This window comes from Bombus pascuorum, chromosome 16, assembly GCF_905332965.1.
Source record: "Bombus pascuorum chromosome 16, iyBomPasc1.1, whole genome shotgun sequence".
In the NCBI taxonomy this organism is placed as follows: Eukaryota; Metazoa; Arthropoda; class Insecta; order Hymenoptera; family Apidae; genus Bombus; species Bombus pascuorum.
Window position 1 is genome coordinate 3,284,440 of NC_083503.1, and position 15,416 is coordinate 3,299,855.

The following is a 15,416-nucleotide window of genomic DNA, read 5'->3' on the forward strand; positions in this document are numbered from 1 at the left end:
CTAGGTGTTATACAGGGTGTTTCGTTTTAGTCGATTCATGTAAATATCTCACACACTACACATTACTCGAAAGAATGTTTCAAATGAAACTTATATTGATTAAAATATTTTTTACCTACAACTAATCATTATCGATGACAGAAATTTAATATTTAAATAATATTAATATTAATGAAACAGGAATTTTTTTGATTAACTATAATTTGGTTAACCTAATTACACTTGATTAACTATGATCATTACATTATCGATGCCGAAAAATTTTTTTATTATCGCTAACCATTATCAGCTGTGAAAACATTATTTTTTAGTTACATTCGACTATTATCAATTTGTCATTGACGTTACTGATAATTACTATTCATTGACAGCATAAAAGAACTTAATTATAAGACTTATTTATTAAGAAAAGAAACTGTATGAAAATGTGTGAAACAACGAATAAGATAAAAGTTATGTACAATATTTTCATTCTATTCTCTGTTTCACATATTTTCGAGCTGTTTTTAAAAATATAATAAATTTTATAATTAGCTTTTTTTATGTTGTCGATGAATATGCGCTAATTGTCAGTGATGCTACCAACAATTGACAATAGCCAAATGTAAACAGAAAACTATTTTGCTGCCGGTATTGATTCGTAACCAAAATTTTCCATCATCGATAATGATTACTAGCAAGCAAAATGAAATCTCCGTCATCGATAACGATTATTCGTAACGAAAATTGTATTGAATTAAATAAATTAACTCTTATACCATAACCTTAAAAATTCGTTCTATAACACTTACAATGTCTGGCTTTTATAAAATATACATTTTCCTAGAGACCATCCGATGCATTTTTTAATTCTTTGCAAAAGGGTACTTTGATCGAAAAATGGTTATTTTAAAAGATACTTCAACTTTAATCTTGCAAGACTTATCGTATGAAGGACAAGGAAAGATAACGCAGTGCTTTTATGTTTACGTTTTCCTTGTTCATACGCTCGATTTCGTTAACGTACAAATGTTTTTCAAATTAAACATTTCTTTATACAAGTACTTTAATACTTTCTCTGTAAAGAATTAAAAATTTCATGAAAAAAAAAAAAATTGTATAAAAATCCATAAAAAGGATTGTATAGTTCCATTTAAAAGAACAACGACAGCTTGAGACCTGAAAAACGCGCGCACCCAGATAAATTTGATGGTTATCGTAAGATGGCCCCCTTGAAACAGAACAAGTTTCATTTGATACACTTTTCTCAATAATATATAGTTTAGTAAATATTTGCGTAAGGCGATTAAAATATTACAACGCTCGTTCGATCGGAATGTATTTCTACGGTATCGCGATTTTGTAAAAATTGTCAAGTTTTACGAACCTCTGATCGTATAACAGTTCGTGAAATGTTTGCCAATGTCGAGAATATCGGCGGGGAGGGGGTAGCTAGTCTGGCAGCGGCGATCGATTGGCAGCCAACATCGTAAGTGTACGGCGTCAAATCGTCGGAATTCGTGACGTTTCGACGGGAGGCCCACGGAAATACGAACTCGTAAGCGAGAACGATGACGCGATAGCAGAGGCGAGATCGCACGTAAACCAGTTAAAAGGAATCCATTTTTCCGCGAGCCATGTGCTCTGTCGCACATGCAATAGCGACAGCTTCGATCAATCCTTGCTAATATTTATTTTTATCCAACTTGTTCAACAATTGTTACGTGTAACATTTTCCTTCCTGGTAATGTTCTATAAATAGAATTAACAAATCAAATTCGATGAATCGCATCTAATTTAGAAAGATTGTCACTGGCAACGATTTAATGGAAATTTGCCTTAAGTACGATTGTTGTCATTATGAATTTTTTAATTTGTTTTAATTAAAATTGTTCAGTTGCGCGTGACACGCGAACGATTATTCTCGGACGAATGCCATCCTAAAATATTTAATTGATTGATCGGAGCGATAAACAGGTTCTATGAATTGCATCTAATTTAAAGAATTACGAAGAAAACGATTTAGCAGTTAACTTATATAGTGTGAGTTACACGTTGTGCAACGTTACTGGTTACATACAAAATACATTAGTGTTAATATATTTGGAACGGCTACAAACAAACCGTCGGAGTATCTCGAAACGAAACGTAAGAGACAAAATTTGGTCGTTTATTATTCTTTACCGTAGAGGAAAACCTACCGAGAATCCGATGTATTTTACAATATCTAATAACCTGTTAGATAACCAACCATTTATGTACTAGTACTGAATTCTTATTCCAACTCCGAGTTTTCATTATTGGCATCGTTCAAAACACCCTATTCAATAAATTACTAATAAACTAACGATTCAAAGTCCATTCGGAACTCGCGTTTTCTACCAATTAAGAGCTAAATTCACGCTCCTAAGATCCTTCTTCGGAAGATCTTCCGCGGACTGGATTCGCAACTGCGCATGTGCTACGAAATTCGTTGTAAATCTGTTCTCTGTGTTACGTTAACATAGCACATAGTGTACTACTAAAATATACATATGTAATCAGTGTGTTCGTTCATCAAATTCCAACAAGCCTACATACAGGCTCCTTTTATAAATTTTTTCATAATTTGTTTGTTTTCGTCGTACCCTGCAACGTTTGTTTCCAAGTTTAGGAACTAGCATAACAAAAAAAAAAAAAAAAAAAAAAAAAAAATGAAATTCCAAGAAACAGTTGCTCAACTTACTTTTACGTAATACACAGAATATTCATCCGCTAGATACGTATCTTCTATTCGATCTTGTATGTTTTTGTAGCTGTATGTTTATATAACTAAGGTGATAAACACACAACATAGAAGATGATAATCTAGGCCAACAATTTTTGTCATTTCTTCCTTACCGTTTTCATTCATCTCGTTCGTGGAATAGTCGAACGGCGGTCTGTTACGATACCAAAACGTAGGTTGAAATTCCGCGTCATTCGCAAGTTATTAGTCGAAGTTTGAATGGATTGGTTCGTTAGTCGTTTCCGTATCGTAGCCATCGCTAAAATAGAGTTCTTAATGCTCCCTCGACGAGTCTTCCACGATCTGCCCCACCACTCGGCTCTGGATCACGTGCTCGCCCCCACCATGTTCCTGTACAAAAGCAATTATAGATTCATTCAGTGAGTAGCAGCGCCAGTGCTATCCCGACTTTTACGTTGGGGCGGTTGGTCTGGTAGCTGTTCTCGGCATTACGCTTCGGCAATCTTTGAAAAGTAGACACCGCGTATTCGCCAGACAACTGTATTATTTATTATCGAGTTTCTATCGAATATTTCACTGTTGCCGATCCTGAAGGAAAATCGAAACAATTCGCCAGTTTCTATCGCGTGCATTGAACGAGACATATTTTTAGCAGTGCTACGGGTTTATTTTCGAGAGACTCGAGGTGAAAGTGGAAGTGCCTTTTCGGAGAAAGTTTCGTGGGGGATTTCTTCTTCTTCGCTGTCACCGAATTACTAAAATATTCCAGTAAGTTACGCTTTTAGACGTTCTACAATTTCTATCGTACGTTTACCGAGAACTCGACCGTTCCATGCTAATTTTTTCACCTTCCAGCATCGTTCTGGATACATTTACATCCGTTTTAACTGTCAGCCTATGAATTTTAATGCGGTCCGCGGCAGAAACTTTGCTTTACGTTTTCAGTCTTTCTTTGCAAGTTCATTGTTTGCTCCGGACACTGTCAACGCTCTTTTAATCGAAATCCGAAATATTTCTGCTTTACATAGAAGATTGACAGATTTATCGACTTTATTAACCGATAAGACGAATGACATATCCCATAATTTTTTGATCCTTTCGGCCTCCTTTCGCAGAGAAAAAGACTCGAACGGAAAAGGGGGGAAATACAGAAAAACGCAGTAAATAGGAGAATTCTTTTTTTATCAACGCGTTGCTCGATGTTCTAGCATTAAGAGGTTAAGAAACGAACCACTTTGTAATAACAATTCCACCACATGCAATGTTTTAATATTTATAATTTATCATTGTAAAATCGATTTATTAACCTGTTGAAGACACTGTGCATTCAAATAACATCGCGAACGTTAATATTTAACAAATTCGCAGTGTAAAAAATGGAATAATCTTACATTTGTTAATTCATGTTTTGCAAATTTCATACTTTGTGGGGAAAGTTACCAACGTAATTTCGTCGTTAGATCAATGATTCCTGTAATGATTGCTTTAAAATGGTCTTATGCAAAATTCAAATTAGTCCGGAGGAAAAAGAAATTATTAATTGATTAATAGCCTGAGGGTAATGCTCTAAATACTTGCAACAACAAAAGCCGATTCTTTCACGGAAGCAGGTTTATTTCCGCGAAGGCTTGTAAAATAAAATTCACGCTTATCTGTAAGTGATAAAATCCGTGTTGCCACTCATTCGAGGAACCTCTTCTCATTTATACTTGCTGGAAATCTTGCCGATAACGAGGCCAGCTACAGTATCATTCATAAGTGGTGATTACTCAATTAGCTACAAAATTCCCTAGAATCGTCTTTTATTCTCATCAGTTACAAATTCAAATTCCAATTGGTGCATGTAACTCTAGTAAGATTTTAAAATTGATGGTTTACAAGAAATTTGAAAAGAAAAATTTACTTTGTTTATTACTTGAAAGTATAGAAAATGTTTATTAATAAAAGAAAAAAAAAAAGGAGGAAAATGAGCTAAAACTTTCTCATCCTGTATAGTATTTACGTTCTTTGGTATTTATATCTCTCGAATATTTTACGCTCCTAATTCAACTATCTGTAGTTCATAAATAATTATTTAAAGATAAAAAAAAAAAAATTGAGAAGTAAATTACAATGTGATATTTGTGAATGTCGGTCGCCGTTTGTGAAAAGAGCTGTATAACGAAAGGACCGTAGAGGCATCGATGAAGTTGACCAGTAAAATTAGCATTCGCTACGACGAACTGTATTTCGCCGGCGTATAGGTCATCAGCCCAGTTCGTCGTTTTCCAAGAAGACGAATTTCTAGCCAGACCCCTTGAAAACAGGGTAGATCCCAAACCCTTCTCTCGATTTATGACGCCTTCGAACCACCTTATGACTTCGAACGTGCATCGTAAAACTCGTTCGTTGCTTTTTCTTCGCCAAATTTATGCACTCCACCATTCTTCGTTTATCCTTACACACGTGAACGTAATAATCGTTTCTTAGTGTTTATTCGTTTATCCTTTAATTTTTTATCACCACTTCTTTATTATTTCAATTTTCTTTTATTATCCTAATCTTTATTTTTATCCAACGTCGGCCATATACAACGATGTATTTCCTAACTTCTTTTAAGCAATTTTCGTGTTGTACATTCTTTATTACACAGTCACCAGTTACGTTTACATTAAAAACCGCAAATGACGAATTATTATTATGCACATTGTGCAACGTAATCTACTTATATCTTTAACTAATTCGTCCGCACATATTTGGAACATCTACGTTCGAACGATAAAACGATAAATGTCGTGGTAATAAACAGGTATGTGTTAATAAGTGAGAACGACAAGGAAAAAAGAAAGAAATTATTTCTTCTTATAAATATTGCCGTTGCTGCATTTTTACGTCCTAAATCTTCGTGATAGGACAAAAAATATATTCTCTTAGATTTCTTCTAATTTCGTGGCCCTCCATCAGAGTCTCGTTCTGTTTCCTCAAATAAAACTACGACGTCCGATTCTGCGAAGTCCTCGTTGCTCGAAGAAAGATTTTTCTCTCCTTCTCTCTCCTTCGGCCGTTTCCACTCCCCTTAGCATTCCAACGACAGGAGAGAACAGATGGTCGAGGAAGAATAAAGATCAGGGCTACTGTGAATAGTAAAAAATCGAAATTAATGAACAAAACATGGCGGTATTCTGTTTTACAGAATCCACAAATTCGATTCTTATGTTATTACGTTATTTTTTATTTTTCTTCTTTCTTTTTTTTCTACTTAAATACTCGGAACCTTATAAAAATAATCCGCCAGGATTTTATTAGAAACGAAGAAAATCTTCGAAATTATAGGTGGAACGAAATGTGCAGTCCTATTGTACTAGATGCAAATGAATGAGATATAACAATCATTGAACATATAAATACAAGAAGCATGTATGTAAACTATAAAGCAGTACCGAGGAAAACTGGATGTTATTGAAGCAGTAAATTAAAATAGACATAAATAAAAAATCATAATATGTATTCTATGAATATTGAAGTACATTTTTTCCCGAAACCTTTTAAACTAGAGTTCAGTGTTTTTGCGCATATTCTAAGAACACGTAATTACACGTCTACTATCAAACTCGTTATTCATACACTCAAACAACTATTTGTATGTGTATTTCACACTTCTGTGCGTTTGAAATACAGGCTGTCTCACTCTAATCGATCCGTGCGAAACATCTGCTAAATTATACATTTACTGGAAATAGTGTTTGAAACGAAACTCGCTTTGTTTCGAGGGGGACGTTTCGCGACGGTCGCAATCTCGTCTAGGTGGATGTGTGTTTAGGATCTCAAGGTGACCTTTGCTTCTTTAAACGGGACTATGCATCATCCGATGCACTTTTTAATTTTCTACAAAAATATTCTTAAGATACTTGGCCGAGAAATGATTAGTTTAATTAAAAGTGTTTTAATCTTGTAAAATTTATCGTACGAAGGACAAGGAAAGATAACTCAACGTTTATGTTTTCCTTGTCTTTCGTACATTCGATTTGATCTAATTAACATTGAAATATCTTTTAAATTAAATATTTTCAGATACAAAGTACTCTGATAATCTTCCGCAGAAGAATCAAAAAGTGTATCGAATAGTGTAGAAAAACATATAATTTCATTATGTTCCAGTGTGTGTGTAGTTTCGTCTAAAGGTCACCTTCTTCCTACTGGCGGACATTAAAAAAATCTACACTAATTTGGGATATTATTTTACTTCTCGAAAGTTCTGTACGTTATATTGATAAAAATTAAAACAGAATTTAATTATTAAATTATTCTTTCTCTGTCATAATTATTCTCTAATTTTTCTTTTCATAGGTTTCTTCGTTCGGTTAGATAAAATATCAGTGTTGCGGCTTTCCATTATTTGATTATTATTCTCGAAGAAAAGTAGCTTTAAATTGCTTCGCTAAACGCATATAACATCTTATGTAATTATACGTTACCTGGAGCAAATCTGCGTAATAGGTACTAATTGATAGATAAGATCTTGTTTTCAATCTTTTTCACTTTGAACAAATTTGTATTCTTTCTTGCTTCTTTTTCCTCTTCTTTCTTAAGAAATGTACATCGCTTAAAAAATTCTACGATCGAAAGATTATTTCGCGATAGAAACGAATATCGTAGAGAAATAATTTCTCACGCGAGCGAACAAAGCTACGTTGAGCTAGGTAGTAAAAATTAAAAAAGGGAAAAAAAGGAAGCGATTTAAGCGACGATAAGCGATTCAACAGAAGTGATTTTTTAATTAACATTCTTCGGGCAAATAGCATGGAATCTTAGAATTCCAAAATAAGTTGCGAACGACAACGCTTGAATGCGTAGTAGGCACTTTCATAAAAGGTACTGTACATATATTTCAATACCACATAATTTCGATATCGTGTACGTGTCATCAATTGACGACTATTACTTCAAGGAATACTCGATAAGGAAGTGAGTTTGCGTCATGAAACAGAATAATTGTTTGATCATTCCATATATCTACTTGACAAACCTGTAACCATGGAAAATATTTGGGCAAATTGTAATTTCAAGTTCCATGAAACTTAAAACCTCGAATTGCTATGCTGATCTTTTAGAATGACGGAAAGATTAGATAAAATTCAGGTGAAAATGTTTCTAAACATTTGGTGTTATCGTTTAAAAAATAAAAATAGAACTAGGTACGTTCTTCTTGAAATATTTGTCATATTCGCGTTAAACGGTGTAAAAAATATTCGAAAATAATTCGAAGACAATACATTTCTTGTTTCAAAAATAGTAAAAAAAAAAAAATCTTTATTTGTAGAAAGCAGTATATGATATTATTGAAATATCTCGCTAGTATCTTAAATAAATGAAACAAGTAATTTTAATATCATGCCTGATAGATAACACATACGTGCACATACTTATATTTCTTATTATTCCCCAGAATGCATTATAGGTATATTATATTTGATTGATTTTGTATCTAGAATTGTACATTCGTGGAAAATGTTATCTTAGTAATTACCTTTACCGATACCGATACCGATACCGATACCGATACCGACATTGTAACCTGACTTATCGATGACGCAAAAAAAGGGGTTGTAAACATGTGAAGAGCCTTTTGGTGGAACCGATTATGGGGTTCCGGATAATACCAATTCGTCGATGACGTGATGTGAAATCGTTTCTCGAAATCGGCACTGGCACTCGTTCCTTTTATTCGCAACGATGAATATTTATTGTAACTGCAGGTTTGTTAATCGTGACACGACGATTCTGGCGAAAGTGTTCTGTTCGCTGGAATATTGCGTTACAAGAAAAACATTGATTCTTTTTTCGCGGCGTTTACGACGCTCGCTATAACGTTCATCGATATTGTTCGTAGATATCTGTGTTTTTAAGAAACGATCGGCTATTTTGAAGCCAGCGTAAGAGACACGGAATAATCGGACCATTACCACGCGAATAATTCTCATTTTCTTGATACAATTGGAGAAAAAAAAAAGAGAACACCGGCTATTACTACAATGCTATTTAGTGGTAATTCTATTAAACGCTTGTTCGAGCTCGAATACCACAGTTGGTAATATTTGAAAATTGAAAATATTCCTAGTGATCTTGTGTGTTTGCTTTTCAAATTTAATCAAATACCGATGCGTATGTTGTTATTATCATTCAAGGTTTGTTTTAAATTGCAAACATGAAGTTTATCTCGCACGAAACGAACAAATATTTGGTAAAAGCTCTGAATATGATTGATATAGGGAAACCAGTAGTGTCGTTGCGTGGTTAGGAGAGGAGAGGGATATTGTCAGTTGGTCGGCGCCAGTAGTGGGGCAAAGAGAGGGTGTGCAGTGGTGGGGAGTTGGAGAGGCCAAGAACAACTTCTAAATGGGGGCTTGGCCTTCTAGCGTTGCGACACGTTCGTGGAAAAGCGGCTCCGTGCCGCTTTACTAACACTCGGACATCTCTCTGCCACGTGGCCCATTAAAACACAATGGGAAAAGAAGGCAGCTGCGGTGCGCGCGAACGATGTCGAAAGATGCGTCTCTATTCCTGCCGGGATCACGGGAGAATGCGACACCTGGTCTTAAAAGTATGAATCGTAAAGCCGTACGTAGAAGTTGCGCCTGACGTTTCGTCGATTATTTAAATAACCTCAGTGAGACACTGACAAGGTTAACGGACTCTTATGTCAACGAGTGACTCGACCGATCTGTTGGTAGGGAGATATGCATGAGAAATCGATTTAAATTCATTAGACAAATTCTTTGTATTTCTCGTTTTACGTTTCACGACTATTTCTTGGTACTTTGTTTGATTTTATAACGACGTTACGATCGTGTGTATTGATCGAATGGTAACAGAGATGCATTCATCCCTGACGAAGTGAACAGAAATTACCAATTAACGGGATTGCGTAATTTTATCGTTTTTATAGAAATTTCATTTTCTTTTTCTTGCTCAAACTCATGGACAAATTTATCAATCTTAGAAACGATTTCCACGCAAGGTTTAAAATATTAGTAATTAAGAAGATTCAGAAGAATGACAATAATCTGATTCCGTTCGAATTCCTTTGTTTACTACGCAATGTACAATTATTCACTGTTTTTTTTTTACATCTGTTGATCAACCTTGCAAGAACACGGGTTGAACGCGAAACGTTTTATTCTTAGAACAAGAAACAGCTGCAGGTGGTGTATAATTATTTTATGACTTGATTATAATGTGCTAATAAAGTAAGGTGGAATTAAAGAAACGTGATCTTTCTCTTTCTCTTCTTTCTTTTTTTCACTGTTAAAAGAGATCAAATTTTGATTGTAAAAAAATTCTAGAATTTTGTGGAATGAAATAGTTCTGTAATTAAAAATAAATTATTTTTTTATGTAAGTCATGACTCATTGGAAATATGTTTAAATTTACTTAATAATGTATGCAATAGCATCGTAACCTAAAAATTAAGAATTAAATTAATTAATTAGGCTGAACTAAAAGTAACATATAAATTAAAAACGTCGAAGACCAAGGTTCAAGATACCATTTAAAATTTAATATAATCAAGATTTACTGCGTTGAAGTAAAATGAAGACAAAAACAAAATTACTGAGGCATGTTAGTATTTTTAGTTGGAACAGATTTTCATGGAAAATATCTTACGCAATGCGGTCAATTACGTAAATTATGCCAGTCACTTATAAATAATCGCGTATAGCAAATGATTATAAAACATTGCCGTATAATTTTATAAAAATTTTAATGCATTTTAAGACAATTTGCTTTATTTTCTTCTAATATTTTTTATAAAATATGCTTCTATAAAAATTATATAAGTAATGTATGGTACTTCTAAATATTATATTAAGCTATACTATAAGAGTATAATATATTTACAATTAATAAATTTTTATTAGAAGTGTGATCCATTTTATTTGGCTAATTGTAAGAAGTAAGAACTTTTTTTAATTTATAGTAATATAAATTAAATCTAGATGATTTCGCTCAGATAATATTAGTAAATAATTATCTGTATTTTGCTAATTATAATAATTTGTCTTTATTGTATTTTAAATTGATTTTTACTATTATTAAATCTGACTTTTGTATAATTTAATAATTATAAATCAAATATTATTAAAGAAATATTTCTTATGTATTCAGACTGAATATTTATATTTTATATGCTTTATATTTTAGAATATTTTTATACTGTACACACTAGTTTCATCAAAATATTAAAATGATCTTTGTCTTTTCTGTTTACAGATACAAGACTGTTATGCTGAAAACAAAGTAGTTTTACAAAAAATGTTGACAGTAATGTGTCCAAACTGTCGTCACCGATTTCCAGCTCCAGGTTGTTGCAGAGCTCAAAATATGGACGAAGATAATACTCTAATTCATCCAACAACCTGTTATTATGGTGGTCTGCTAGTTCCTGAAGGCTATAATAGTGGTGGTGGTTGTTTTATAAATGCACCAACTATTATACAACCTGTTATCAATTCCTTCAACTTTCCATCAATGACACTTGATTTGGAAAAGCCAAGAATCGATAAACAAAAGGAAGGTTTCCTCCAAAAATTTGAAAAAAATACACAAGTTCTTGGATTTCCATTAATTAATGAAGAAATCCAAAAAAATAGTTCTGGATGTCAAATCACTACAAGTTGCGATTTAACTGGAGGAAGTGTAACAATCACAACACCAAGTATACAATCCGGAGGCTGTTTAATTCAGAGTACAGATTCCGGAACTCTTATGCAAACACCACATATGGAAATCCGTCCAAAATTGTCTGGTGGTGGATGTTTCGTGCAAAAGACATTATCAACTGAAAATCAAGAAGCCTCTACTGTATTTAATGAACAAAGGAATCAACAAGAAAGTGTGACTCACGATAAAAGGATGTTTTTAATACCCCCAAGTGGTTGTCAGGAATTACCAGGGACTCGAAGAAATATCCTACCGCAAAAAGCAGAAGAGGGAACTTCATTTGAAAATAGTGAAGCAAAATCAGTTTTTTCAAATTTTCAAGTGACTAATGTGCCAGTCCTGCAATTTCAACAAGCTAAAAGTTCGAAAGGAAATGGTCAAGAATTAGATCAAGATCGAAATTTTAATTGTTGTTGTAATAATATTCAGAAACTTTATCATGTTAAATCAAATAACTTTCAAGTTTCTGAAAATCGTAACTCCATGGTTTTAAATTCTAATCCAGGAGTACAGATTCAAGTAAATGCAACTGTACAGCTTCCTGCAAGTTTAGGACAATGTACAGTAAATATAACTGCAACTACTACAAATTCGCCTGAATCTTTGGCAGGTATAACTTCAAGAACTAGAAACAATTTTAATGGTGGAGGTTTAGTGCAGAAAAATGAGACTCAGAATAACGAAGAAAATTTTGATGAAAGAAGAGACAGAACTCCAACTACACCAGTCTCTTGGTTAATGCCATGTCCCTGGAGTTTTGACAATTATATGATGAACAGGGATGCAGCTAGACTGAGCGAAGTTAAAAGACTTTTACAAATTTGTGGTTGGTACCACGAAGGTCTTAGTTGGCAACAGAGTGAAAATTTATTAAAGAATGCTGCGATTGGCAGATGGTTGATGAGAGATAGTTCAGATAGCAGATATATGTTTGCTGTGTCTGTACAGACTGCTAGAGGACCTACCTCTGTTAGAGTTCACTATTTTGTGGGACAGTTTCGATTAGATGCTGAACCTAGGCTTGCTTTTGCGATTCCTCTTTTTGATTGTCCAATTAAGATGCTGGAATATTACGTGGAATATTCAAAAAGTGTTGATGAACATAGAAAGGAAGTTTGGGTAGATTATAGTGGACAACTGTATAGTGAAATTTATTTGACGAAGCCTTTAGTTAAAGAAGTTAGGTCTCTTAGTCATTTGGCCAGGTTAGTTGTTAATAGGAACAAATTACCCACAGAACACTTGCCACCATTAATTAGAAATTATCTAGCAGAATATCCATACAGTCTCTGAAAAATGATGCATAACGTTTTTCTGATTTCTGGATTTTCTTTGTCAGTATTTCATATAATTTTTAAATTGATGTACTAAATGAATTAATAAATTAATTTTAGATAAATATATAAGACAAATATTTATGAACTGATAAATTTAAATGTATTCCAGTAAAATTCCTCTCTCAATTTCTATTAATTTGTAGCAACAAATAAAAATATTTAATAAAATAGTTTAATTCAAATATCTTATTTCAGCTTTATAGTACAATATAAAGTAATAGAAATTTTATTGTATTAGTTCCAAAAGTCAGAAAAACTCCAAAATATCATTATTTTTATACATTTTAAGACGATTTATATCAGAATTTGTGGAGTAATATGAAATATAGAGTTTAACTAGTGAGATACTAGAACTTACACTTTTATAAATTAAACAATTAAAAGCAGCGCCTGTTATTTTATTAGAAGGGTTCATGAAATTGAATTGTTGAAATAATCAACGAATTCAAAAGTTAGATGAAAGCGTATAATTTTGTTCATAGTCAGGAAAGAGCATAATATTGTAAGATTGATTATTCGACCGAGTTTCTCCTTATTTAAAATTTTCTTGAAAGACAGGGTACCATTTACATACCCTGCTCGGACCAATCAGTCTTTGACGAGTTTCCTCTTCATAAGTAATTGATAAAACTATTTGTTTTTAAGTTTTTCTTGGATCTGAAACCTCATTTGATCGTAAGTCTTGATAAGTAGTTTTTGGAGCATTAAAAAAGACGTATTAGGAAAATGAATTAATTTTGATAATTTTATTATAATATTGTAACCAACTGTAACCAACCTGTTATAATTTAAGAACCATATTCTTATAATTATGGTAGCCTTTTTAATGCTTTGAAAATGTCTTACAGATTTTTCAGACATTGATTGTTAAATTGTATATACATAGAACTCGGTCGGTTTTGATATTTTTTGAACAATGATTGACAGCGTTCTTTAATAGTGGCAAATTTGTAGACTTTTAGAAACCTGGAGATCATTGTTTCAAACTTAAAACTGATTAAGAATAGCAAGAATGATATTAAATCGGCTTCAATGAAGAAATCGTAAGGCAGTATTAGATTTTAAAAAGCGTCCATTTGACTCTTCGTTCTTCAATAGTACTAGAATTCTAAAACAGTTAATTGCCAATGAATATACCATTGATTTGCAAATTGATTTTCTATCGTGATAAAGTAATTTACTATGATTTCTTACCGCGATCTTGAAGTTTTTAATTGAATGCAATGTATGATGTAATATTCAAAGGGTAATTAGCATTTTCGATATTATGACTTATTAATGTATTATTGAATATAATACTAGAAATGATACCCTTGTTGCATGTAAAATGAGACGATCTATAAAATAGTAATATTTGAAACGAAGAGTTGAACTGCAGAAGAATCAAACGCTAAATTAATTTAATTTTCGTTTATTAGCGAGTTTCTCTGAATGTATATGGTATACGTGCGCGCGCGTATGTGTGAATGTGTGTAAAATGAATTTGTATATGTACGAATAATAGGAAATGCGATTTGAATGTCGATTGTTACTCAAAAACATAATTGATATATTTTTCTAAAGTAAGAATCGGCGACCATTTCAAAGCAAACACAATTTTTCTAATGTAAAATATTATACAGGATGTTTCCAAAACTGTGCCTCTTTAGATAAAATTATTAAAAGGAATTGCATCGTTTGAAACCCTTTCTGCATTTTTCTGTATAACTAATAATCTTTCGATGGAACACCCTGTATAAATTAATATAGTAATTCTTGTTCATTGTCTCTATATTAGAGATATGCTTTTAAACTGTCGATATATCTACCCTTCGTAGACCATTTCGGAAAAAGAACCTAGCATAAAAGAATCACTTTTCGTATTAACCGCCAATTATACTTATCTTAATATGTATTTCATGAATTGTCATTGACAAAGTAAAATTAATTTACAGTTACCTAAACTGTACATAGTGCTACATAAATACGAGACATTCTGTAGAATATTTCATTCTTATTGACGATGAAGTGGTAGCTACTAATATTATGCGATGTTTGCGTTATTACGTAGCAAGATTGCGAAGGGTTAGTTAATTTCGATTTTCCTGATTCTAAAAGTTGATTCGACAGAGTATGTTTGTTGTTGAAAACTGCCACTCAACGAATCCTACGATGTGTTTTATATTGCGATTATAACAATGTATAGTGTGACATGAGTTAAATTATTAAAGAATTATTTATTACCATGAAATATTCATGAAATATTATTTATACTTCCCTTTCAAAATTTATTTTAATACCACTGTTTTATTAAACGATAAATTCATTTTTCCATTAATTTATTATAAATATATGTATATGATGTTTGGTGTTAATAACCTCCATGATTTTTTCTTCTAATAATCTGACAGAAAAAGATTTTAAGTAAAAGTTAATCAGAAATGACAATCGACTGTAACGTAAAAAAACTGTCAACAAATTTGTTCCAACAAAATATAGATAATATTAAGACATCAATACGTATAGTTTCAGCAGTATGTATCAGGTTATGTTGCTTCTTTTAAATAACTTGCTTGGAAATGTAATAAGATAATTTCTTACAGACGCGTAATTCGGTGATATTTTGTGGCTGAAATAGTAATCACATTTCTTGTTTATAATAATTGTGTGTGAACCTACTACTAATTTATTCT

At 32.6% G+C, this 15,416-nt stretch overlaps 1 protein-coding gene across 4 annotated transcripts in view; it reads left to right on the forward strand.

Annotated features, from left to right (window-relative positions):
* LOC132915237 (uncharacterized) overlaps positions 1-14,974 on the forward strand; it is a 30,891-nt gene extending 15,917 nt beyond the window's left edge. For 2 of the 4 annotated variants that reach the window (XM_060975023.1, XM_060975025.1), the window contains exon 2: positions 10,958-14,974. In XM_060975023.1, the coding sequence (XP_060831006.1) occupies positions 10,958-12,700 (1,743 nt within the window). In that variant the 3' untranslated portion in view covers positions 12,701-14,974. Of the gene's footprint in view, positions 1-3,023; positions 3,476-8,277; positions 8,443-8,576; positions 9,414-10,957 lie in introns of those variants that run through there. The other 2 variants (XM_060975022.1, XM_060975024.1) reach the window with 2 other exon arrangements.
* Positions 14,975-15,416: the final 442 nt, after the last annotated feature.